General features: G+C 37.0%; 1 protein-coding gene and 1 non-coding gene across 5 annotated transcripts in view; one reads left to right on the forward strand and one right to left on the reverse strand.

Annotated features, from left to right (window-relative positions):
* The first annotated feature begins 2,698 nt into the window (after positions 1–2,698).
* Positions 2,699–2,780, forward strand: trnas-aga. The gene has a single exon. It is a non-coding gene; the product is annotated as a tRNA-Ser (tRNA).
* A 2,891-nt stretch (positions 2,781–5,671) lies between these two features.
* The window catches only part of LOC109088127 (growth factor receptor-bound protein 2), a 29,941-nt gene continuing 10,886 nt past the window's right edge, over positions 5,672–24,726 (reverse strand). For 3 of the 4 annotated variants that reach the window (XM_042729311.1, XM_042729303.1, XM_042729296.1), the window contains 4 exons: positions 12,220–12,317; positions 8,754–8,876; positions 8,349–8,517; positions 5,672–7,430 (listed from right to left, as the gene is read on the reverse strand). In XM_042729311.1, coding sequence (XP_042585245.1) covers positions 7,242–7,430; positions 8,349–8,517; positions 8,754–8,876; positions 12,220–12,317 — 579 coding nt within the window. In that variant the 3' untranslated portion in view covers positions 5,672–7,241. The remainder of the gene's footprint in view (positions 7,431–8,348; positions 8,518–8,753; positions 8,877–12,219; positions 12,318–24,726) is intronic. The other variant, XM_042729316.1, reaches the window with a different exon arrangement.

The raw sequence follows: 24,726 nt of genomic DNA on the forward strand, positions 1-24,726 counted from the left end.
GAGGACTGACAGAAACCCGTAGAATTAAGAAACACACTGATGTAAGTGTTTACAAGTGTGTATTTTTTTTTTTTTTAAATTGGTATTGCAGAACATGTGTTTTTTTCATAAATGACGCACTTTGCATGTGCACATGAAGCAGCCTATTTTGATCTAATCTTTCTTTCTCGTGTTATTTAAAAATAATTGTTCAATAATAATCATTTGTTTTTCTGTGCTCAATTTCACATAATATCTGCCACTTATGTTGATCAGTGACGAGACTAAGATCATAAATATTTAGTTAAAACAAATGTGCTCTATACAGTGTGTATAGAATAGAATCAGCCCCCTTTAAAACAATCACATTTTGTTGCTTTGCAGCCTGAAATGAAGACGAACACAGTTTTTGTTTTATTCAGCTGTATTTACTCAGTGCAACTTATAACATCCAAGTGAAAGATTTAACACCAACATAATAATAATAATAATAATAATAATAATAATAATAATAATAAAACAAAATCACGGAGTTGTTAAAAGGATAACCCTAAAATCCTAAAAATGACTTCAGGTGTAGCTAATCACCTTCTCAATGGCACACAAAGCCATTAACTTTCAACTGTGGTCAGTTTGATTAGCTCTGCATGAAAAGAGCTTTCCTGAAGCATTTCAGTCCTTGGTAGTGCATCTGAAGCAAACAATCAGCTATGCGTGGCAAGGCACTGACAACAGATCTCTGGGATAAAGTTGTGAACAGACACAAGTCAGGAGAGGATACAAAACAAGTTCAAAGGCTTTATTAATGCCGAGAAGCACAGTGAAGTCTGTGATTAAGAAGTAGAAGGTATTTGGTACAACACAGACCCTCCCTGGATCAGGACGTCTCTCCAAACTGATGAAAGACTCAGGAGGAAACCGGTCAGAGAGGCGACTAAGAATCCTACAGCAACTCTGAAGCAGCTGCAGGAATTTATGACAAAGAGTGCTCTATGTGTGCATGTGATATTAATATCACAAATTCTCCACAAATGTGGCTTGTTTGGGAGGGTTGCAAGAAAAAAGCCACTCCTCAAGAAAGGCCACATGCAGTCACGACTGAGATTTGCCAAAATGCATTGTGAAGATTCTGAGGTCAGATGAGACTAAAATTGAATTATTTGGCCTCAACACCAAACAACATGTCTGGAGGAAATCCAACACCGCTCACCATCCAAATAACAGCATTCCTCCAGTAAAGCATGGAGGTGGTAATGTCCTGTTATTGGGGTGTTTCTCTGCAGCAGGGACTGGAGCACTTGTCAAATATTGTGAAGTTAGTAGAGACGGAGACAAATCCCAACAAACTAAAGGCTGTAATTAAAGCAGAAGGAGGTTCAACAAAATAATGATAGAAGGGGGTGATCCTTTTCCCAACTCTCTGGAAAAGAGATTTTTTTTTTTTTTTTTTACATTTATGTTCTGACATGTTGGATAAAACAAAAACTGTGTCCGTGTTCATTTCAGGCTGCAAAGAAACAATGTTTTTGTTTTAAAGGGGGCTGATTCTTTTCTATACCCACTGCAGATATGTCTATATATTCATGTTTGTTTCATATTATGTTTGAAAACTTAGCTTTTTTTTTTTTTGTAGAAAAGTACAGAAAAACTTTTCTGTGCACCTTGAAGACATTTTTTTTTTGTATGCAACACAAAAATACAAGTTTTCAAACTTACTTTCAGATTTAGAAAAGCAATAAAGTGTTTATTATTAATTTTTTTTATTTTTTGGTCAAATTGAAACCGAACGTCGTCCTGCGTGTTAGGTGCAAAACTTTGATTAGGCAGATCAAAGTTTTCCAAAAATGAAAACATACTGGAAAACAAAATGTTTTCACTTATGTTTTTATTTGAATAAGAATGTCAGCTCTCAGTCTTTTTCAAAAGTTATATCAAACAATATAATAAAAATACTTTTGTCTGTTGTTTTTGTTTACTGTAAACAAGCAACACTGTGAAGCATCAAGGCTTTAGTCCCACTGACCGTGATTTTTATGCTCTGACCTCTTTCAGAGTTATCATTTTGCCATCATAAAAGCCTTGGGAACCTCATATAGTCATTTGCTCTTTAAAAAGCGTTAATTTTCATAGCAATATAATATAGTCCGGCTTGTTTATATAAAAGTGATCAAGCCGGATACCAAGATCAAAGAACAGGAAAAAAAGTGAACTCCAACATACAGAGCTGCTACACACAGGTCTTGAAGAAGCATGAACAGCCACTGTACCATACAGACAGACATGAAGCCGAAGATCTGAACAGAGAGCAGTGATCAATACTGGAGACACAGGGACCTCTGCTGGTCAGCTTGGGATTGTCAGGTGTGGAAAATATATATAATACAGTTAAATAAGCCACACGAAGTCTCAAGCTTCATATAGTGAGCTTCGCGCTTCTATTCGGTGTATGTAGATCTGAATCCAGCAGATCTAACATCTGAACCCGAGCTTACAATGCTGCTCATTCTTAAAGCCGCTTGTGACGTAACAAGCACACTGCACTGCCCTCGAGCTTCCGTGTTCTTCCTGAACTAATGTGTCGTGAGAAGCAACTATTCTTCTGAACGGTGCTAATGAAACTCATTACAACAGAAGTAATCAGATGACGGGTATATGAGGTATTTTTAACCATAGAGGTTATTTTCATATAAAATTTTCCCAGAAGGCATTGCAGTCTCAAGTAGTCGTGGCCGAGTGGTTAAGGCGATGGACTAGAAATCCATTGGGGTCTCCCCGCGCAGGTTCGAATCCTGCCGACTACGAACATTTATTTGCTTTTGCAGAGATCAGACGATACGGAGCGTGCAAAACATGTCTTTAAACACACACAACAAGGAATCTCTTTAATAAATATAATTTATTTAATTGTAATTTTAATTAAATGCTACCCTCGTATATAAATACCTTACAGTCTGTTTTTTTTTTTTTTAGCGGTGATAAGATCCTTGAAATTACCCACTGCTTGCTTGTACAGTGTATCTGTACGTTTAAGAACAGATCTGACATTTGTAGCTGGTAGTAAATGAAGTAAAATATACAATTTCAGTTGCCAGCAGGTGGCGACTTAGTGTCATTTTCCTGCGAACTCAATCTTAGGATCATAGTTCATATTTTGGGGTTCAGTGTTTATATCTAAATCTATTCGAAACTGTCCAAGAAAAAAAAGAAATCATCATTTACACACCCTCATGTCATTCCAAATCTGCATTTCTTTCTTTCTTCTGTGGAATATAAAAGATGTAAAGACTGTCTCAGCATCTTTTTTGTCACAGAAAATATAATCTAGATATAATATATCTTAGATATCATCTTTTTTCCATCCAACCGTAGGAAAGAGATGTGGCAAAACAAAGGAACAGCAAGTTGACCTGTAAGGTATATGATAGCCTACGTTAAGTAAATGCTCCAGAGATCAGCGTTTGCATTTCGGAGCACATTTGCATAGGGTGCGACTGAAAAGTCCTCATGTTTTACTTCGTCTCACTCTCATGATATCACACAATTCGGAAATGGAACACTGTGCCTTCTGAGATACTGCAGCACGCGCTGATCACCAGGTGTGACCCCAACATGAGTGTGTGTGTGTGTGTGTCCTCCACACCAGAGCCCATGCTATCCATCGCTGGCTTCTGTCTGCTAACCACTGAGTAATCAGGTTCAGACCGAATTTTAAGGTCATGCAGCCAAGAAAAAATTGGCAGAAATTGTGTGGTTAATACTTATTTATATGACCTTTCAAAAATTTGGGGTCAGTAAGATTTTATTTTTATTTTTTTTTGAAAGAAATGAATACATTTATTCAGCAAGGCCGCATTAAACGGTTGAAAAGCAAGCAAAAATATTTACAAGGTTACAAAAGATTTATATTTCAAATAAATGCTGTTCTTTTGAACTTCCTATTCATCAAAAAAATCATAATAATATCTCATTATTTTACTATTTTGATCAAGTAAATGTAGCCTTTGTGCGCACAATCTTTCAAACACAAATTCAAAGCCTACCGGCCCCAAACTTTTGAACAGTAATGAAGGTTTTTCATCGTAAAGAACTTTTTAAATTCCTTTCAGAAAGCGAAATTACTGGCTGTATATTGAGGAGTCTCCTTCTCTTCAGTCCAGATGTGAGGCTTATTTTTAAAGGCTTGAAATTAGTTCGGTTTTTCTGTGCTTTTGTGGGTCACGTTGACCCGTTTTAAACTCAGATTAATTGCAAATAAATGTCAACATTTAGCCTGAAACCTCCCGTCATGTGATTTAAATGCTTTAACCATCGCCATGTTTCTCGAATACTCCGAAAACTGATTTCAGAGCTTTAATTGGTCACGGTGGATCTTCAGCAGAAGTGTGGTTTTAAAGCCTTAGCTAACGTACGTCGCGTAATAATTTCTGTTTTCTTGTCATTTTTCATACAATAGTTTCAAAGAGTATTTTGACACAAATCGCATTTGAAAAACTTGCACTGAAAAAAGCAAGCCATTTCACAAACAAGGTTTTAAACGATAAAACACTCAATACACTGTTGAAAAAGAAGGCAAAAAAGTATTGTGGTTGTCAAATATTACTGTATCATGTTCTTTAAGATTATTCTAGATGCAATATAATTGGCTGCATAATGTTGGTTTGCACAAAAAATATTTCCCACCTGTCCCTCTGTGACACACTTGTGATTTAAAGGGATAGTTCACCCAAAAATGAACATTTGCTGAACATTTACTCACCTTCAGGTTATCCAAGATGTAGATGAGTTTGTTTCTTCATCTGAACAGATTTGGAGAAATGTAGCATTACATCACTTGCTCACTAATGGATCATATGCAGTGGATGGGTGCCGTCAATCCAAACAGCTGATAAAAACATCCCAATAATCCACACGACTCCAGTCCATCAATGAATATCTCGTGAAAGGAGAATCTGTGTGCTTGTAAGAAACAAATCCATTATTATCGTCCAGCACTTTAACTTTAAACCATCGCTAGAGTTTGTAACACTTCCTCCAGTGTAAAAGTCATCCTGTTGTCCTCTCACATCAAAATCTACAACACATTTGTTTGTAACTGTTAGGAGTTGTTTTGCCTGTAACGGTGCTTGATCTGTGCATATTTCTCTCCTGATTCAGATGAGACAACCTTTTCACTGAAGAAAGCAATATTATGGGTTGTGGTCTCACATTTTAGCCAGAAGAAAGAGTTTGAAATTAAAAAGTGCCTTGATGGATTTGTTTCTTACAAACAAACAGATTTTCGCTTCACAAGACGTTAACTGATGGACTGAGTCGCATGGATGTGAAGCTAAATTTCTCCAAATCTGTTCCAGTGAAGAAACAAACTCATCTTCATCCTGAATGGACTGTGTAGATTTTCAGCTATTTTTTATTATTATTATTATTTTTTGGTCAATTATTCCTTGAAATAAATAGGGCCAATCCATAAACAAAAACCTCACTGTTTAAAAATGACACTTGCTTTGATGTTCTGCATCCAGTACACGTGACGCAAACAGGTTTAGAGCAACAGTAAGCGTTGACGCACAACACAAATTTTGTTTCAAAACCTGCATTGGCAAAAAATAAAAAGTGACCATAAAAGGAATCCGCAGTATATTATATGAAACTAGAAAAATCACATTCACACAATAGAAATGATCTGACACAGACGTGTTTTCTTTTTATTTATTCAAAAGAAACAAGGAAAAAAAAAAAAAAAAAAAATGAAAATAAAATAAAAAATAGGTTAAGAAAAAGGCGAGACATTTAAATAGGAGTGACTGTGTGCAGGTGTGTTCATCAGGAGGAGAAAGAGGACATGATTTCTCACAAAGCCCAATGCTCAGGCTAAAGCAGCAAGCCCGAGACACTGTCACACCAGAGAAAAAGGCACTAATCCAGAGAGAACAAAACAACATCACAGAAAACCAAAGAGGAGGAGGAGCGGGTCAATAATACACGAGGAGCAAACAAAATACATAAGCGCTAAAACATACAACACTGAAAAGACAAAAGAGGTAAGAGAAGACAAATGGAACGCATCAAATACGTCGATGTGACAACTCAAACGCACAAAAACTCTCCGCTTTCTTACTGGCTTCACTGGCATCCACCAGTTATTCAACCCCAAATCTCTTGATTTGAAATCGTTTCGTTACGTGAACAGCTTTCCGACATGGACATCGTGAACAGATGTGTCTCTGAAATCATGAAACTGTGGTTCAGCTCTCCGGTCTGACGTCCCTACGGAGTGATGTTGGCTACATTCACATCCCAAGACAGATAAAAAGTGGCTGCAATAAATACATTGGCTTAAAATGGTGGCTAGCCATCTGGTTTTTCACATTAGATCAACTCCTGCATGATTGGAAGCTCCCCGGCGATACATTGCTGTTGCCAAGGATCCACTCACCGATTGGTTCTAAAACAAAGAATGATGTCAAAAGGAATACATGATGCGTTAAATACTATGGCGTTATGTCTGAGATGCTCATAAAATTAGCACGTCTCAGAGCTACTCCGTTTCATCCACCCTCACCAAAAAATTAACATAATTTACAACTGAGAAAAAAAAAAAAAAAAAAGAAAATGTGTTGAAAGGTAAACCAGACAGACACATACAAATATATAATATATATATTCTTAAAAAATGGATTCTCTCTATAGGTGATTTTTTTTTTCTCTCCACAGCCCAGATGTACAATGCGTTTGCAATTACTTACTCTTTAATTTTTATATATTTTTTGAATGTTTTTTTTTTTTTTTCCTTTTTAAAAACAGCGTCAGGATTTGCTATTATAAAGAGATTTAAACATGCAGCCAAAACAAAACAAATGAACAAAAACAATTCTAATTGCTAGAAAAGAAGCCAGAAGCAGCAGGATGAATCTACAGACAGAATCATTGTTGTTTTAATTTATGCGTGGTTTACTATGCTAAGATTCAGCCTTTCCTTCGCCCTAACAGCTCAGTCTGGACTGTAAGCGTTCATGAAGACATCACGATTCTCAGGAATAATAGTTTCGCCCGGGCACCACGGAAGAGGAGGAAACCTCCAGCCTCTCCGCTACGTCTTTTTTTCTCTCCACTTGTTTTCGGTCACAGTTTCCATTCATCTGTGCCGCTTTAATTTTCACAGGACTTTAAGGGTGTTGACGAGGACATGTAGGGTAGTCTGATTGTATGTGAATGTGAGGGGCCGTTAATTACAATTTATTCACTAATGGCTTGGTTTTTTTCCTTTACATGTTCCGGTTGACAGGCGTGACGTAGTTGCGTGGGAACATGCCCGTCTGGCTGTGACAGGCGCCCTTCCACCAGTTGGGGTCAGAGTTGTCCAGGACCTGAATGAAGTCTCCGCGTCTGAAGCCCAGCTCTCCGTCCTCCTGAGGGTCGAAGTCGAACAGGGCCTGCACGTATGTTGGATGCTGCTGGTAGACAAAAGACACGTGTAAATAACAATGTTTTTGAAAGAAGTCTCTTATGTACACAAAGGCTACATTTATTTGATTACAAATACAGTAAAAACAGTAATATTGTGAACTATTGTTACAATTTAAAACAATATCTTGACATGTAATTTATTCCTGTGATGCAAAGCTGAATTTTCAGCATCGTTACTCAAAAATCATTCTCATAAGCTGATTTGATGCTCAGGGAAAATGTATTTTTATTAATGTCGAAAACAGCTGTGCTACTTAATATTGTTGGAAACCATGATGCAATTTTTTATGATTCTTTGAGGAATAGAAAAAGCATTTATTGTCTTTACTGTCACTTTTGATCAATTTAATGCATCCTTGCTGAATGTAAGTATTCATTTCTTTAAAAAAAAAACATTTGAATGTTATATAAATGAACTTATGGGATATTTACAGTACTTCTGATATTTTAACAAACACCATAAACAAAGGTGATTTTAAGGCCTACTTTAACATGTTATCAAAAATCTATAGAGAGAGAGAGAGAGAGAGAGAGCGAGAGAGCGAGGGAGTGAAAGACTGATGTGTTGACAGAAGCTCCTGTTTGGCATTTTTTTAAATAATAAATATTAAACTTGCTATTATAAATTAGTTTACTGATTTATCGATTTAAAAATGTATAAATAAATATTTTCTTTGTCTTCATTTAGTGACTACAGCATGCCTTTTTTCCTAGTAATTGCTAACAGCTATTCTAGTGCAGGTTATTCCAAAGAAAAGAAAATTAATCTTTAATCAAAATGTAGTATCGTGCTCTTCCAGTGAATCTATTTTCCTTTTCTGTGGATGCCCCTTAGGCTAAATATCCGGTTACACATTACAGAAGTTACAGAAGTAAACTTTATGGATTAAAATCAGCATACAGACCTGAGGCACCTGCTCGATGTCTCGTAGAAAGATCTGCTGGTTTCGGGAAACGGAAGTGGTGCGGTGATAGTCCACCAGCTCGTTGAGAGAGTTAAACTTCACGACCCACAGGAAGTACTTTCCAGCCCCATCACGCAGCACTTTGAAGTGCTGTACATCATTGCCAAACCTACAACAACAACAGAAAAGAATATGACTATCAACACAACACTAATAACCTGCATGACTACATCAAGCTTTATTTAATACTGACTGATGGTTTAAGTTGTTCATTGGTGAAATACAGGTAGAACCTAAATGTGAATGCAAACACTTCCTGATCTCAGGCAGGTCAGGACTCTGACCTCATGAAGCCTACAGTGCACACAGAAATGATTCTGGGAATAAGTAGAGGTGTTGACGTACTTGACGGACAGGGAGAAGTCTCCAGGCGCGCTCTCGCTCTCTCTAATGAGGAAGGCTCCGTCGTGCCTCTGTTTGTTTAGGATCTCCTCCGCTCGGGCCCTGGGGATTCTCCCGAAGAACCACCTGTGAACACACACCCACATCAGAACTAAGACACGGTGTCAGCAAAACTGCAAACAGAAGAGGTGCAAAGAGATCAGGCAGCTGAAGACGATTCTCACTGATTTACATGGAGGTGTGGATGAAGAGAGAGAGGAAAGATCTTTTGCAAAGCACTGGTGCTGAGAGTAGCAGCTTAGAAAAAACTGAGATGCCAGTTTTCCGTCTGATGGAAAGCCAAGAGAGCAATTAACACCGACAAAGATGAGTGCAGACAATCAAAAAAACAACAACAACAACAAAAAGGCAGCACAGAGAAAAATCAGCTCAGAAGAACAGCTACGTTTAGAAGATTGTCAGATGATCAGCACAGAATGCTTCATTACAGCATGTGTGTGTTCACAAAAACATCCAGATGTGGCTAAATTGTGACAGACATAAAAACGTCTGCCAGTGTCTTCTTTCTTTGAGAAGAAAGCTGGTTGCAAGCCATTTTAAAAACTATCCAACAATATATGCTTATTGAATAAAATTAATAGACATCTAGTTTAAACAATTATATAAGCTGATACTCTATATCTACTTAAAACAGTATGTGATGTGAAATTATAATACATTTCTGCTCCCAGAGGGCCAGGAATAAAGCCACAGGCTGTCTCGGCTGTACCTGCCTTATCTGTCCTGTCTGCTTTGATGTGGACTGCACAAGCCACAGACACACAAACACAAAGAGCATGTGACCAGGAAGTGGCATTAAAGCGCTTGAGGGCAAATTCCACTCGACCACTGTCCGCACGCCGCATCCCGTTCGACAATATGCTTGAACCCGTGATAAGAGGCATCCGCCTGCTCCTACCATAAACCTGGCCAATCTTGTGTACCTGCTGTCTGATGGTAAAAAGCCGCTGTGTTTTCTGGGATGTCAAACAAACGTGGAAAAACGTTGATGACTATCAGTTCCAGTGATTCGAAGGATCAATATTCAATTAGCTTCCCTAAAGTACACCACAGGAAAAACTAATATCATTAGCTCTCCTTTATTTAAAACATTACTTATTATTGTAAATAATCAAACAATATTAAAACAAAGGAATGCGGCTTTCAAATATTTGCATCTGCAAGTGATTATTCAAGAAAGAAAAAAAAAAAAAAATGGCAAAAATAAATGAAGGTTGGCTATTTTGACTTGAGCCAGCAAGAAACCACCCAGGACACCCTAGTAACCACCTACTAACACCCTAGCAACCATACAAGACACTAAAAACACCCAGTGTACCTTAGCAACCGCATAGTAATGTCATAGTAATAACCAAAAACATCATAGCAATCATTTAAAGCTCTACAAACACTTAAAGTATGTTAGCAACCATATAGTAACACCTTAGCAACCACCCAAAACACCCTAGCAACCACATAACATAAAAGGCACAATATACAGTAGTCAACATTTGAAGTGGATCAAAACCTTTCATCATAAATTTAATGCTGCAGTCTTTTCATTTAATTTTCATTTTATTTGCGACAGCAGTAATGGATTTACTTTAAATGTACAGCAGCCTTTTTGTCCACGCGTGTTGCCGTAGCACGATTGCGTGGATATTACCTCATTGATGGATGACAATGAACCAGGACGAGCCATTATTTAAAAATGGAATTTCTCTGGATTTACAAACCCTTGGGAACTTTTGGGATAACGTAAGAACACAACTGCATGAAATATATCACACTGTGCAAGTGGTTTTTGGATACAGCGCATCCTTGTGGCGCGGATGATACAGAAGAGCATACGCAGCATACAGTGAGATGGAGAGACACAGAAGAGACTGTTGACAAAGGAATTGTTGAACAAAGTCGCTATTTTTGTTTTCTTCGTGTACAAAAAGTGTTCTCGTCGCTTCATAATGTTACAGTTGAACCACTGATGGCAGATGGAGTATTCTGACGATGCTTTTCATACTTTTCTGGACCATGACACTGTTATTTATTTGGCAGTCTATGGGACAGTCTCAAGCCTCCCTGTTTTCATCCAAAATATCTTAAATTGTGTTCTGAAGACGAATGAAGCTTTTACGTGTTTGGAACGACATGGGGTTAAGTGATTAAAACGTTTGACCGATTCTCGATTTTTACGATTTTCAACTTGAAAACGTAACTACAACAAGATTCAAGAAACTTTTTCTTTATTAACTCTCTAGTTAAAAACATGTCTATTCCAAGTGCAGCACACATGAAGTTGTCAGCATGATGTTAATGTTAAACAAATCACTTGTTAAATATTTTTGCAAAAAAAAGATGCATGATCTACAACTACATCTTGTACAAACTTGTCTTATACATTTTATATGTTCAGAAAACACTTAAAAATTATTTAAAAAATATTATTAATGACAAAATTTTCATGTTGGGGTGGAGTATCCCTTTAAGCAACACTTATTTTGATTTTAGATAAGGGACTTTGATGGTGGATCATGTTCTCGAGCTTTATTGTGTGTCATTACATGGGTTTCAATTCTCTCTCAAGTCAATATTAGTCAATTATTCATTCATACGTCTGTCCTTCCGCATTTGCTACTGTTCACGGGACAATAATGAAACTCACTCGCACCGAGACCAATGAGGAAGAGAGCGGGAGGAACAAACCATCTACACATACAAACACATTAAGCTCAAACTAACTATCGAAAGGGCAACAAAGCGTTCCCACGAAAATGATCAGGAAGTTAACTGACAAAAAAAAAAAAAAAGAGAGATTCTGCAAAATGCCAAGGATGGATTAGGAAAAGTAAACAGACGTGAGAATCCGTGATCTGAGACCAGAAGTATACTGCAGAATACTGCAGTAATTTGAATTGGTTTTTACTTGTATTTTAAACTATTCTGATACATAAATAGGAAGATTGCGAGCGAACGCAGTCTCTTCACTTCAAGACTTTCATTTTGCTTTCTTGAGCGATACCTGAGATACTCACTCCCTTGTTTTATAACTGCTGCTCAAAGATTTCGAAACATGATTATAGTCAAGCTCCTTGATAATACTGGCAGATTCGTAAAACCGATGTCTGCAATGAAGGAGGAGGGAAGAGACGTCATGTCAGAGAGGTGTTAGATGGAGTTTTTTTCCTGATAAGGCCGTGCACCAAGGAAATGAACCTTGTGCAAAGTCACACATGATTCAGCAAAGTCACTTAGACAATTATAAAGAAAAGTGATTCTGAATAAAAACAATCAAGCAATATTTCTCAAGGTGGAAAGAGGAACTGAAATGACACACACTTCATCTTTAAAGCGGTCAATGATCTTGTGCTTTGTAGCAAGAGGAGTAAACAGAAGTCAGGCTGTAGTGGCTGAAGTATCTTAATATACTCACGGATGCGCCTTCATCTCGATGTAGTTTTTAGGAATGAAACCGTCTTTGCCATTTAGTTCTGCCTTATACCAGTTCTGATCACACTCTTCATTTAATACCTGCCAATGAAAGAGAAGACGATTAATATTGATTAAACATGACTCATTATCCTGCTGTAATTGCACATTATAGCATTACACTATAATTTGCATACAGGATTATACTGTTACAGATAACAGGATCCTGCTGAATTAGCACAAGAGTCATTTTAATCAAGACCACTATCAAAAAAGGCTAAACATCAGACCAGCATTGGAGAGTTCAAACATCTGTGTGAGAGTGTAATGCAAGAGTAGTCATGCTAACACCCAATACAAACCACCTGCATTCTGGTCATCTTATCTTATTTTAGCATCACTACATGTGAAAATGAAAATAAAGTGGGGTGAGGTGTTGAAATCTGATTGGACGCTAAATGTTTATGTGGACGGAGGCTTTTTCAGTTTAGGTTTTAGAGAACCATCTCTCTGATTATGGTGCAAAGTATTACATACGCACAGATTCCACAGATCAGAAACTCATGCAAAGTGCCTGAAAAACAGTTTCATCTTTGACTTGTACTGCAGCTCTTAATTTAAACAACAAAATGTGAAAATTAATAGTTTTTGTTGTTAATGTCTGTAAACAATGCTTTTGGAAAATATAAATTGAGAAAAAAGTCCACCAAGAAAAATAAGTCCTTGAAATGCAAAAATCCCAAAAACAAAAAAAAAAAAAAACTGTGCGACATGGCAAAAAAATTACATCTGGATTTTTTTCAGAACGTTTAACCGATTCTCGATTTTTACGATTTTCAACTTGAAAACATAACTACAACATGATTCAAGTCACTTTTTCTTTATTAACTCTCTAGTTAAAAACATTTCTATTCCAAGTGCACCACACATGAAGTTGTCAGCATGATGTAAATATTAAACAAATCACCCTTTTAAATATCTTTGCAGCGTCTCATGCATGAATCTCTTTACTGTTAACATTGGCACATTCTCAAAGTGTCTAATTCTAACGTTTGATAATATTTCTATTCAAAATCGTGATTCTTCAATTTATAAAAAAAATAGAATAATAACAACAACAATAAAAACATGGGATAATGTTTCAAGGGATACTGTTGGATAACAATAAAAATTTAACCCTTCACGAGAATAAACAAATATATATATATAAATCTTTACTGTAATCAAACAGTATTCCTTGAAGTTAGATGTAGATGAAAGAAAATATATTAAAACCAAAAATATTGGCTGACAGACATCCAATATGGAAAGATACTGATTTGTAGCACTTGGACCAATTAGACACACAATTATTTATTATATTAATGAATAATCCAGCAAACCCCCTCACCCAAAAAAGCAAACTATGTGTTACCATGGCAAGCAATGACAAATGGCAGGTATCATGCATTTAACCAATTGAAACAGAGGTTTAATATAAGCTGTACACCCCGTTGTAAAATGGGGTTTCACTCAGGTGGTTAACGGACTCATTTTCCATAGCTGGTTTCTCTTAACCGTTTCATTCATCCACTTTAACTCCCCTGTGTATGTATGCGTGAGAGTGTATGCTTGTTTAGACTAGCTATGTGCTAGTGTTTAGTTAATAACCCTTTTGTGCACAAATTACTCTGATTCTGTCACTGCTTGTAAATTGATGTCCCGATCTTGTTGCATGCTCTAATTCATTAATACTGTAAGAAAGTTATTTTCTGTGGCCACAAAAATATCATTACTTAAAACTGATATGAAATTACACTGAATGTTTGCTGGACGAACAAATTAGTTGATGGTAATATTAATTCTGGTACAGTTACTACTGGCAGCTCATATAAATAATTACATATTGTAACACTACATATTTAACAATTAATATAAATATGAACATCAAATTAAATTACATTGAATCAGTCTAAAATATTATCATCTTAGCTGGTAATTGTTAAGGTCCTCCTGATATATAGTTGCATCCCTAAGCCTTACATTATTTTGAGATTGTCCCAATAGATCAGCTTTCAATTTGTCCCAAAAGGTGCCTGCATTCATATTCTCTGCATTGGTCAACATCCTTTTGAATAGCAGTCAAATGTGGGAGGGAAGGTGGGGGACCAAATATCTGCCAGAAAATAGACTCAAAACTGTGGTTTGGAGGAAACAGAGCATGCAACATCCTTCCGCTGCAAAGATTGATGGGTAGACAACCAAAGCAAAAGAACAGAATGAGAAAGTCTGACGACAAGGGATGGACCATTGACCAAAAATGGGTTAGTAACATTTAAAACATTTGGAAACAACCACTAAGTGTCCAACCTGATGCCCATTCCACTCTTCCACAGGATCATAGAAAACGATGGCAGTGGTTTCCAGTGGTTTTGGCATCTGGTTAGCACCTTTGCGGTTCACTTTTACTTTATAATTTTGCTTGTGAAGAATGTATGAGAAATACAATCTACCATATAACTAGTATAACAGTCTTATTGCAGGCCAGATTATACCTGTGAGAAATATGTCATGCACGTTTTCATGCACGTTTTCCTACATGCAAGCTTTGATTGAACAAATGTTTAAAACATTGTCAGATAATTTCAAATCACCTTTCAAGATGTAAAAAAAGTCATTTTTGGCTAATGCAATCTCTGACTACACCTTTAAATTTCTGCAATAGTACTAACATTAAACAAACAAACAAACAAACAAAAAAAAAGCGCAGGAAACTTGCAAACAATGATTGTCCTTTTTTGACTCATGCATACAATTTGGCGTGTTCATAACTGGAATTAAGTGGGTGCACATGCAAAAGACGAGAAGACGACGTGTTGGGCGGTTCATGGGACACTTTCAGTGCAGCAACAAACCCACAAAGAGAAATACAGAGAGAACTGATTGTGCACTCCTCTCCCTGATGCATACTTAAAACATAATAGAACGCTAACAGCTCTCAGCTAAACCCAAAAGACGACGATGAGATTGACACCATCCACTCAGCGGCTTCAATCTGGAGTGAAAGTTACAGATGGCCATCAATTATTTATTTACAGAGAGAGCGCAATCTCGCTAACTGCCTGCATCATGTTTGGATCTGATCATTTACCCAACCACACGCACAACAAACATATTTCTCACGCATGATGTTAGAGTGACTTTCATGAAGCCCGTCATACTGCAGCCTATGATAATTATTTTAAAATAATATCAAACTTTAATTAAAATAAAATAAATCAAGATTTACAGCATTTTAATGACAATCAAACATTTTAAAAATCCCTCCCGTAATTCTCAATGGCCTACTCTAATGCATAAATAAATAATACATAATAAAGGACTGAATTTTCAGCCACCACACACCAAAAAAAATAAAAAGGCAACAAAGGGGGAAAATCTAATCACAAGCCAAAATTTGCGTGCATATAAAATAATTTAAAACTCCATCTAATAAAAGTAAAATGTGATAGGTGCAACATTAAACTCATCTGCAAATTCTGTTTTTGCTCTTAGACAAGTGGCAGTCTGAAAATAAGAATACCAAGAGCAGAAGTTCACAAGATCAAGAAAGACTGTGTAAAGGTCTATGGGCCAAATGGTTGTATTGCAATACTGCAAAGCTTGATTTAATATAATAGCAAGAACAGAATGTGTTCACACAAGTAAAATACATCGATCTGAAGTTTCTGGACCAGTTGCAAATGGAACAAGATGGAAGATTATGAGTGAACAAGAGCATCAAGCCAACAAGCTTCAGGGAAGTGGCCTCATTCTCTGGTCTGAGAGGGAATGATCGTAGAGAGGAAATGAAAGTAACCTAAAAAGTGCATCATGGGAACTACACAAGTGTTCTTGCATAACTGCCATTAAGATTCAAGCTGCTTAAACATTTCCACGCAACAGCATGTGATCTCTTTTGTTTGACATTTTCTGTCATCAAAAAGGCTGACTATCCTCAGACTGAGTGTATTTGTTACAAAACCTCAAAGCCCCTTTCCAGAACACTTTGGACAGGATAGCAACAATACTACAAAGTGGAGATTAAAAACAGATATTTACACATCTGTGATTACTCACAGTCATTGTTATGATTATTAAATACACAAAAGTTTATAATTTCACTGACAATACTGCAAATATCTGCACACGATATTGCATAAGGTGCCATTTTCCATGAGAAATGCAAAAGTAAGCAGTTTATCCCCCAATCAAGTTCTTAATGTCACTACAAAACAAAGACGTTTAACAAAATGCATGTGTTTTTCAAATAGCAATGCGGGGAGCTAATAATTACTTGCACTTCTCACACACAGAAACAACGCTATGCCTACATGTGACAGATCAAAATTAGATCGTAGCAATTATAATCAGTGGAGGGGTCAAGCGTCAGTCGTGCCAAATCTTAATGCCCTCAGTTGATAAACATGCCTTTTCTATTTCTGATGCGCTGCACAGCCACTCAAGCTAACTGCCAGTAATTATTTTCTTTACAAATACGTGAACTGATTGACACGTCTGTGAATGTGAATTTCATTCATTACTTATTTAAATAAGATCTGCCCATCATAACAGTTGGCTCATGATGTTTTTTGTCTCGCTGTAATAAATTTTTTTTCCTTCGAGTATATTTATATAAATAAACATAATATATAAAACGGATCTATTCGAGAAAATCCCAAAGTTAGTTTCCAAAGCAATGGATTTCACTGAAAGAGTAAGAAAATCAAAAGAAACTTTGCTCATTTACTTTCTTTGCCCAGTATTTTAGTCGAGATAATGAGCATGCAAGAGTAAACAAACGTGATTGGCTCTTTTAACTCCTCCCCTTATGATGTCACTGATTTCAGAGATAAACTGGACAAACTCGGTCACTCACAATACCCATAATCTTTTTTTTTTTACCCAATACACACAGCTGAACCTGAAACGTCTCATCAGAGAGAAAGAGAACGATTTGCTTTGTTGGCAGTTTTATCAGTGGACACAAGCGTTCTTGTGACGGCCCACACATTCTCTCTCACTTACAAACACAAATCTCTATCCATTGTCAAGTCAGTGCTGTGTCAACAGCCCCCAGCGCTCACCCCCACTTTTAATCAGACTGTGGCGCAACAGTAATGGTGCTTTCGTTTTGTGTGGCAGAGATAATCTCATCCACAGCTGTCGTGGTCTTCTGCTCCAACCAACAGCCGCTGCTTCACAGTCTGAGATGAGAAGACACAGCAGGATACCCACAACGCACCGCAACCACCTCTACTTAATTCAGTATCAATGAGGCAATGGTTTGGAATAAGAGCGCTGAAGGAAATTCGACGTCATCAGATGAGGGTCAAGGCTTTCAGAGACTGACAGAGACAGGAGAAGCAGCAATGCAATCCGGAGAGGACTGTGATGCATGAAGACAGTAGATTATCTAAATGTTTGGATTAATGTGGTGTGTGGCCCATCCCAAAAAAACGATCAATTAAAAAAAAAATAAAAAAAATGAAATGGCTAAATACTATGCCAACTTCTTTTGAACAACCCACTGTACTAAATATAAAAACGAAAATATCAATGTAAAGAAACTAATTAAAACAAACAAACATAACATAATAAAATACATAATCTGAATCTAATATAATAATAAATCTAAACAAAAATTAAAAAAAAGGAAAACCTAAAGTTGAATGCTGACGTTTAATGCTTGGGGTTAACCCTAAGCATGGGCGATAATAGAAAGTGACGCTTGCCGAAGCAAACCAAAATTTAGATTCAGAAAATGGTGAAAGGTATGCAGGAAATGAGCTTTGTTATGTGAGCCATGTGCTGTTATCAACACTGCCATCCACCACTTCACAAAGGGTCAGGGCACGCTACACCACCACAGACATTGATGTGCGCTGCAACAAGGCTTCTTTTCATCCCAGCGTCCGCTTGCACAAAGACACCAGTATGCAGGCTAGTGTCAGCCTCTGCTTAAGCCTGACTGGACGACTGCTGTCAGGCTGTCAAACACACGCTCAAAGACTCAGCATGACATTTTAACATCACAGCCAGTGAAAGAGTGCTGAGGAAGGGAACGGATCAAACACAGTCTTAATAAAAATACGATATTTAATAAAAAATGTATACATCAAGCCATACGAGGCCATTTCTCTCAACCCAGTACTTCAAGCCTGATTCTGGGACGCATTCTGAACACAACATCCCTTCCAAACAATAACTAACCACATCCAGCAGAGTATCTGATCTGGGCTGCTTCTGGTGTTCAGTTCTGCACATGCTTCCTGAAGAAAGAGCAATGGAGAGAAACATCTTGATTAAACAATCTGATGAATACTCGCATACATCAACTAATCGCGAGAACGCCTAATCGTAATCTTTAAAGATCATAAAAGCAAAGAGATCAAGCACTTTTGATGGCAGCATTTTATTCAAAAAGCTCATATTACTGCAGGCAGTGAGACAAATGGACAAAACCCATTTGAAACCTATTTAAATGAAGCTGGCGCAATTATAAAGTTTGACCTCATTACAGAGGCTAAGAGTCCTTATTGCACAATTATTCCCAAGAGTCCTTGTCATGCAGAACGTGGACTGACTCAGCACTCAGATGTCAGATCAGACGTGAAGTCACTGCGCTGAATTACCCTACAGATGAAGAGAGGCCGAGGTCACGTCGCTACTGCAAATCACAGCAATTACCAGGCCTTGATTACGGGTAAGTGGCACCGTTACACTTGGGTTTGTTTGTTTTGTGCTGACCCTGGAGAAAACATTCATGTGGAAATGCTAAAATGGAAACTCTGAATGGAGATAATGGCGAACCGTCTGGACTTTTCAAATGGCATTTTGCATTTTCACTCACAAAGCAGCTCAGCAATCAGAGGCTGCTGCAAGAGTCAATCAGCAGTAATCATTTTGGTCCTGATTCGCAGCTCTCCCGCTGGGACTTGTGATTGCTGATTAAATACAGCTCACTTGCACTCGTGCACCGAGAATCCATTTCATCATATTTCAGGGAATTAATGAAGTCTGAAAGTCTTTTTAGAAAGAAAAATCCCTGAAAGAGCTCCACAAGTCTCTATGATAATGGCTTGTGTGCTCCCCCTAACTAAAGAGATTCTTCTAAAGATTCACACTATATAGGTTATCGGCTAATATTTGTGATTTATTTATCAATATTAAATATTTAAATGCTATTTCCGGTTTTTACAATTTGATTACCTTTGCTGTCATCTAATGCCAACTTAAAGTTTAGCAAAACAATTTAATACTATTTAAAATGTAATCTAATACATTCACGTATGTGTGTGTGTATACACATACTCTCACACTAATATATATATATATATATAGCCATATGGTTGTTTATTTAGCCTGGCATAAACTTTATTTTAACTTACACTTTTATATGTTTACTTTAATTTTTAATCACTTTAATCTATTTTTCATTTACAGTTGATAAAATACTGGAGAAAACATTCACAAAGAATAACAAAATTACATAAGTCAAGTTTAAAATCATTTAAATTTGAAAGTTAAATAGACTAAAACAAAGTTTAATAGACTAAAAACAAAGCATGACAAGTTCAGAAAATGTAAAAAAAAGTGAAAATTCTTTGGTGAGATTGGCTGTAGTTTCTTGACACAAAGAGCCGATGAGTTGCTTAATGAGCCGTCTTTGAGTCACCTAAACTGCTTACTAGGGACGTCTCGCCACGATGACTCAGTCCCTAAAGATACCGGCAGGCAATAACACTGCTGTGCTCCTGGAAACAGCTTCATCCTTCTGTGATGCCACCTATAACTCACTCTCTTCTTGCGTCGGGTTATAGCTTCATTTCAAACACCGCGAGGTAATTGTGTGCATGCATCATTTCAGCAAACATTCATGTAGAACGCATGAGTGCGGCTTTTGCTAATGCAGAGCTCACAGACTCATGCTGCACACAAGAGCTTTTACAATGCTTCACAAAGAAAAGATTAAAGAGAGAAAGGCTGCTAATTTCATCTACTTAAACATCAGAGACAGATTATGTCCACTGTGAAACTGCTAAAGCATGCATATAAACACTGTAACACAATGTAAAGAGTATAATATAAATATGCATACTAGCACTCAACCAATATGGCTCTTTCAGTGGCTGATGACTAGATACTAGAGAAAGTGTGATTTCTGAAATATGAATCATACAAATTAGTGACAGCAAATTAAATGATCAGTTATGAACTGTGCTTAATCCATAAAAAGATTCACTTCCATACCACTATTCAGCTGGGTACAATCAAAAATAAATATATTTCTTTACATTTCTACATTAATTTGACCTAATAACTAAGTACTTGTACCAAAAGAATCAGATTCTATGCACCGTATATTTAATAATCTAGCCTTTGACTAAAAATGTTAAGAAATTCCATGAATGCACTCATGAAAGAATGAAACTCGTGAAACACAAAAAAGGATATCAGAAAGAAAAAAACAACTTGTTCCTAGCCAGTACTCGTATGGAGTCTGAAGCAGGACGGGACATGTTTGAACAGATGTTGATTAGACAGTGAAGCTGCAGTTAAATCAGACACTGCTGAATGTCTGCCGCATGCACTCCACTGCAACTCTGCGGAGCCGGAGACAGGAAACTGCTGGGGGTGGAAGCTGTACCCAACAGGAAGTGAGAACAAAGTCTGCAAGCTCACATGCTGATGTCACCAGGGCGCCGTGGTACACGCTCAGTCCCCTTTTAGGCTGATGTTCCATCCCAGAATGCCTGGGTCAGGAAGTGATCAACAGATAGTCGGCGAGGAGGACAGAGAGTGTGTCCCTGACCGTCCAATAGAGAACACCATACAGATATCACAGATTCCACACGCAGCTGCTGAGATATTAACACTGATACATTTACAGTCATCTCACCCGTATACGGCTTTCTGTACATTACAAAAATACAGATTTTAGGCTTTAAAAATTCTTTAAGAATCTCAGTGCATATATACTGTTTGAAGTTTAAAGTATTTCTTGTCTTTCATTCAGGGTTCCCAAACCTGTTTGGACCCAATGAATGCTCATGACCTTTGAGAAAGGTTATACAAATAATTTTATTTTTAAAATGTAAATTTTAAACCATTTTGGAGCCAACTGTAACTAGAAAAATGTATATTTACTACATAATAATTGATTTTTTTTTAAATACATCACAAAATGTTTTCTGTGACTAAACACATATCCACAATAAATTGACTTTGAGAGAGAGAGAGAGAGAGAGAGAGAGAGAGAGAGAGTAAACTGATATAAAATGCATGCTGTAGAAAGTCATTTAATAGATGTGCGACTCAATCTCATTAAAAGTTCAAAAGCGCTGGATATAATTACAACAAGTGCACAATTCATCAGAACAGAGCTCAGCTGATGTGCGTCTGATCGAGATGAGTTCCTTCTTCTTTCTGCTGGCAGTGTGATTCAAAACCACAAGATCCTTGTGCTGAGAATTTCCACGCGTGTCAATTTTTGGGAAAATCTGAGAAATCATTCTGATAACACTATGACATCTGATTATGACAGCCACTTCAAAACATCATCCCTTCACACCTCAGATTTGAAAAAGACTCCAGAAATGGGTGTTTAAAGCTGTGGAAAAGTGGGAGTGAAGAGTGGAGAAAACAATAAAACACAGACCTACAACACACTCATTATACAGACAAATGAATATTAAAAAATGAGCAGAGAGAAAGAGGGGGAAAAAAACAGAGGTAGGGGGCCACCTTGATATATTTTAAAACAAAAGAATGGGAGTTTAAAGAGCTCAAAGTGGAAACTAAACTAATGAGTGTTGCACAAGGAACATATATGACAATACAAACTGCAATCAAAGCACCAGCGGGGCGGTTTATTTGGCTAGTGCCACAAAAACTGCTACCGAATATATCACGACAGCCAAAGACATTGACAGTGCATCTTAACTTGCGCAGTCATAAGACATTTACATAGGCAAGCTGTGTCTAACAGTGTTATCACTGCATGTCTGCTTCAGAGAGGAGAACCCATGCAGTCATGATGATCTAAATTAAAAAGCCTCTGAAATGTGGTCTGTAACCAGATGGGTCGAGAAGACTCTGTTGCACGGAAGTCAACTCACTCAACACAACAGTTTAACATCCACGCGAGGCTTATTGTCAAAAACAAGCCCCGATGAGAAGTTTCTCTTAAACTGACAGTCAGCTTTAGGTTCATTTTCAGCTTTGGGATTACAAAAATTGACTTGGAAAGCTGAAAGTCATGCTTTGAAAAATCTGCTGGTTCAGTGCAGAAGAGACAAAGCCTTTACACTTTTCAGCTTTGAAGCGATTAATGCCAAAGGGGTAAAACAGGGGAGTCTGAACTCTGTCTCTACTGAAGATGTCAACAGCAAAGCTACATGAAACGACAGAGATTACATGCAAAGCAAAATGACGACGACCAAGAATCAAGAGTCAAGTTCGGCATTGTCATGTAAACTATGGCATGTCTTTGCTGTGCTATAAACTTGTAGATATCAATCCGCATGTGTGATTGACATCAGTTCTCCTTTTGAAGACATCTCGAGTAAAACCACTCCGTATTTAACAAAGCACATACAACAGACCTGAACCGGAAGCAAAGCGACACATAACCCCTATAATACATCAAAAAAATCTTAAAACATTACAGCAAAAACGTAAATAATTTTAAACCTAATTTAAAATTAAAAATCTCAAAGAAATTTAAAACACACTATCACAATTACAACATAAATTCAAAAAAATATAAAATAAAAACAAAAATGTAAACAACATATAATAAAACTATTCATTTGATTAAGTTTAAAATATTTATTTATTTGACATAAGCATTCTTCAACTGCTTGTGTTCTTAAAAATGCATTAAAGTAATCACGGTATCCAAAATTCTTATATTCTTGCACTTAATGAACGGACAGCACTTTTTAATAACGGCACTCAGACAGACGGCCACATTAAATCTTCCATAACACTCTTATACATGAACACATTAACATTTCATCCTCCCGCCTCTTTCCTGTCCTTAACCTCAGTGTTATTTTAAACCTTAAGACCTTTTGAGAACTGGTTTTATGAGTTTTCAGCCTCAATCCAAAGCCACTCAACTACTTAATATCCGTATCTTTCGCTCCTGCTCTTCACAATAGGTAATGAATAGTTAAAAAGCAAGCTTGGCTTTCAGCGCAAAAGACTGAGAATCTCCATTAAGCCGAAGGCGGCATTTTCCATTTCCCTTTATTACATTTTAAGACAGTCTCATGGGGAAGTGAGGAAAATCCGACTATGTTCCAGATACAAGTAATGGTACATGACAGTTTCCAGTAAGTGACAGTTTCTTTCTAAGAGGCTGATCAGTAATAAGCAACCTTCAGTATTAGTAGCTGTCAAGCTGAAGTGAAGAACCTGTTGGCCGCATGTCAGTGTTACTTCAGGGGGATTTCTTAGAAACATGCACCTGTAGCGTGAAACTGCTCTACTCTTGCAAAGCGTTCAGTCTCATGATCCCAGCTCACAGAGCAACCCAAAACTAAAAGGCTGTGGTTAATCTGGGCCGAGAGCAATGTCAACATACCCTAACTACAAACTAGTGTAGTTTAAATGTAAATTTAAAAAGTGTATTTCTACTCACTGCAGGAAAAAAAAAACTGTAATATTATTTGATGAATTAGGTTTTTTTTAATTGTGCGTAACTGACAAAGCCAAAATGCATTATCTAAATTACCAGAAAAGCTTAGTTGCATGAAATCCTTCCAACAAACATAAAAGTGGTTTGCGAGCAGCCAGTCCTGACTCAACTATAATGTAATGCAACAAGACGCTTCCAACAGTTCCCCCATCACATCAGCTCTGCTCAAATACAGTAGAGGAAAAGACATTTAAATCAGAGTAGGTCACAAGGCCAAAGCCTCACCATCAGTTTGAAGAGCCCCTCTATTGATCACAGATAAAATCAAGGTAAAACCATTGAGCTGTCGCTGAGCGAGCAATCAGCCTAAGAGTTTACACAAGCCTATCCTCATAAATATAACCCGACTAGCCCCAAGTGCACAGTACAAACCGATGTCCTTTATCAACATTTACAAAATTGACTGGAAATCTAAAATCTGATAGATTAGTAGTAAATCTATAAAATAAAAAGTAATGTTTATATATTTTAAAATCTTGATTGACACTTTAATGAATTGCAATTAATTTGATTTTTAGCATTTTAAATCAAATCGTGACTAAAATGATTTACAATTCAAAAATCCACGTTTCAAAATTGATGCATAGTCAGAATTTTTAATTGATGCATTGAATAAGTGAATTGTTACACGCCAATAATGTATTATTATCATCATTATTATTACTGGTCACACTTAATTTTGAGGTCCAATTCTCACTATTAACTAACCATCAACTTTACTGATCATTAATATTCAAGTTTAGGTATGTGGTAGGATTAAGGGATGTAGAATATGGTCATGCAGAA

Source organism: Cyprinus carpio, chromosome A3, assembly GCF_018340385.1.
Source record: "Cyprinus carpio isolate SPL01 chromosome A3, ASM1834038v1, whole genome shotgun sequence".
Taxonomy (NCBI): Eukaryota; Metazoa; Chordata; class Actinopteri; order Cypriniformes; family Cyprinidae; genus Cyprinus; species Cyprinus carpio.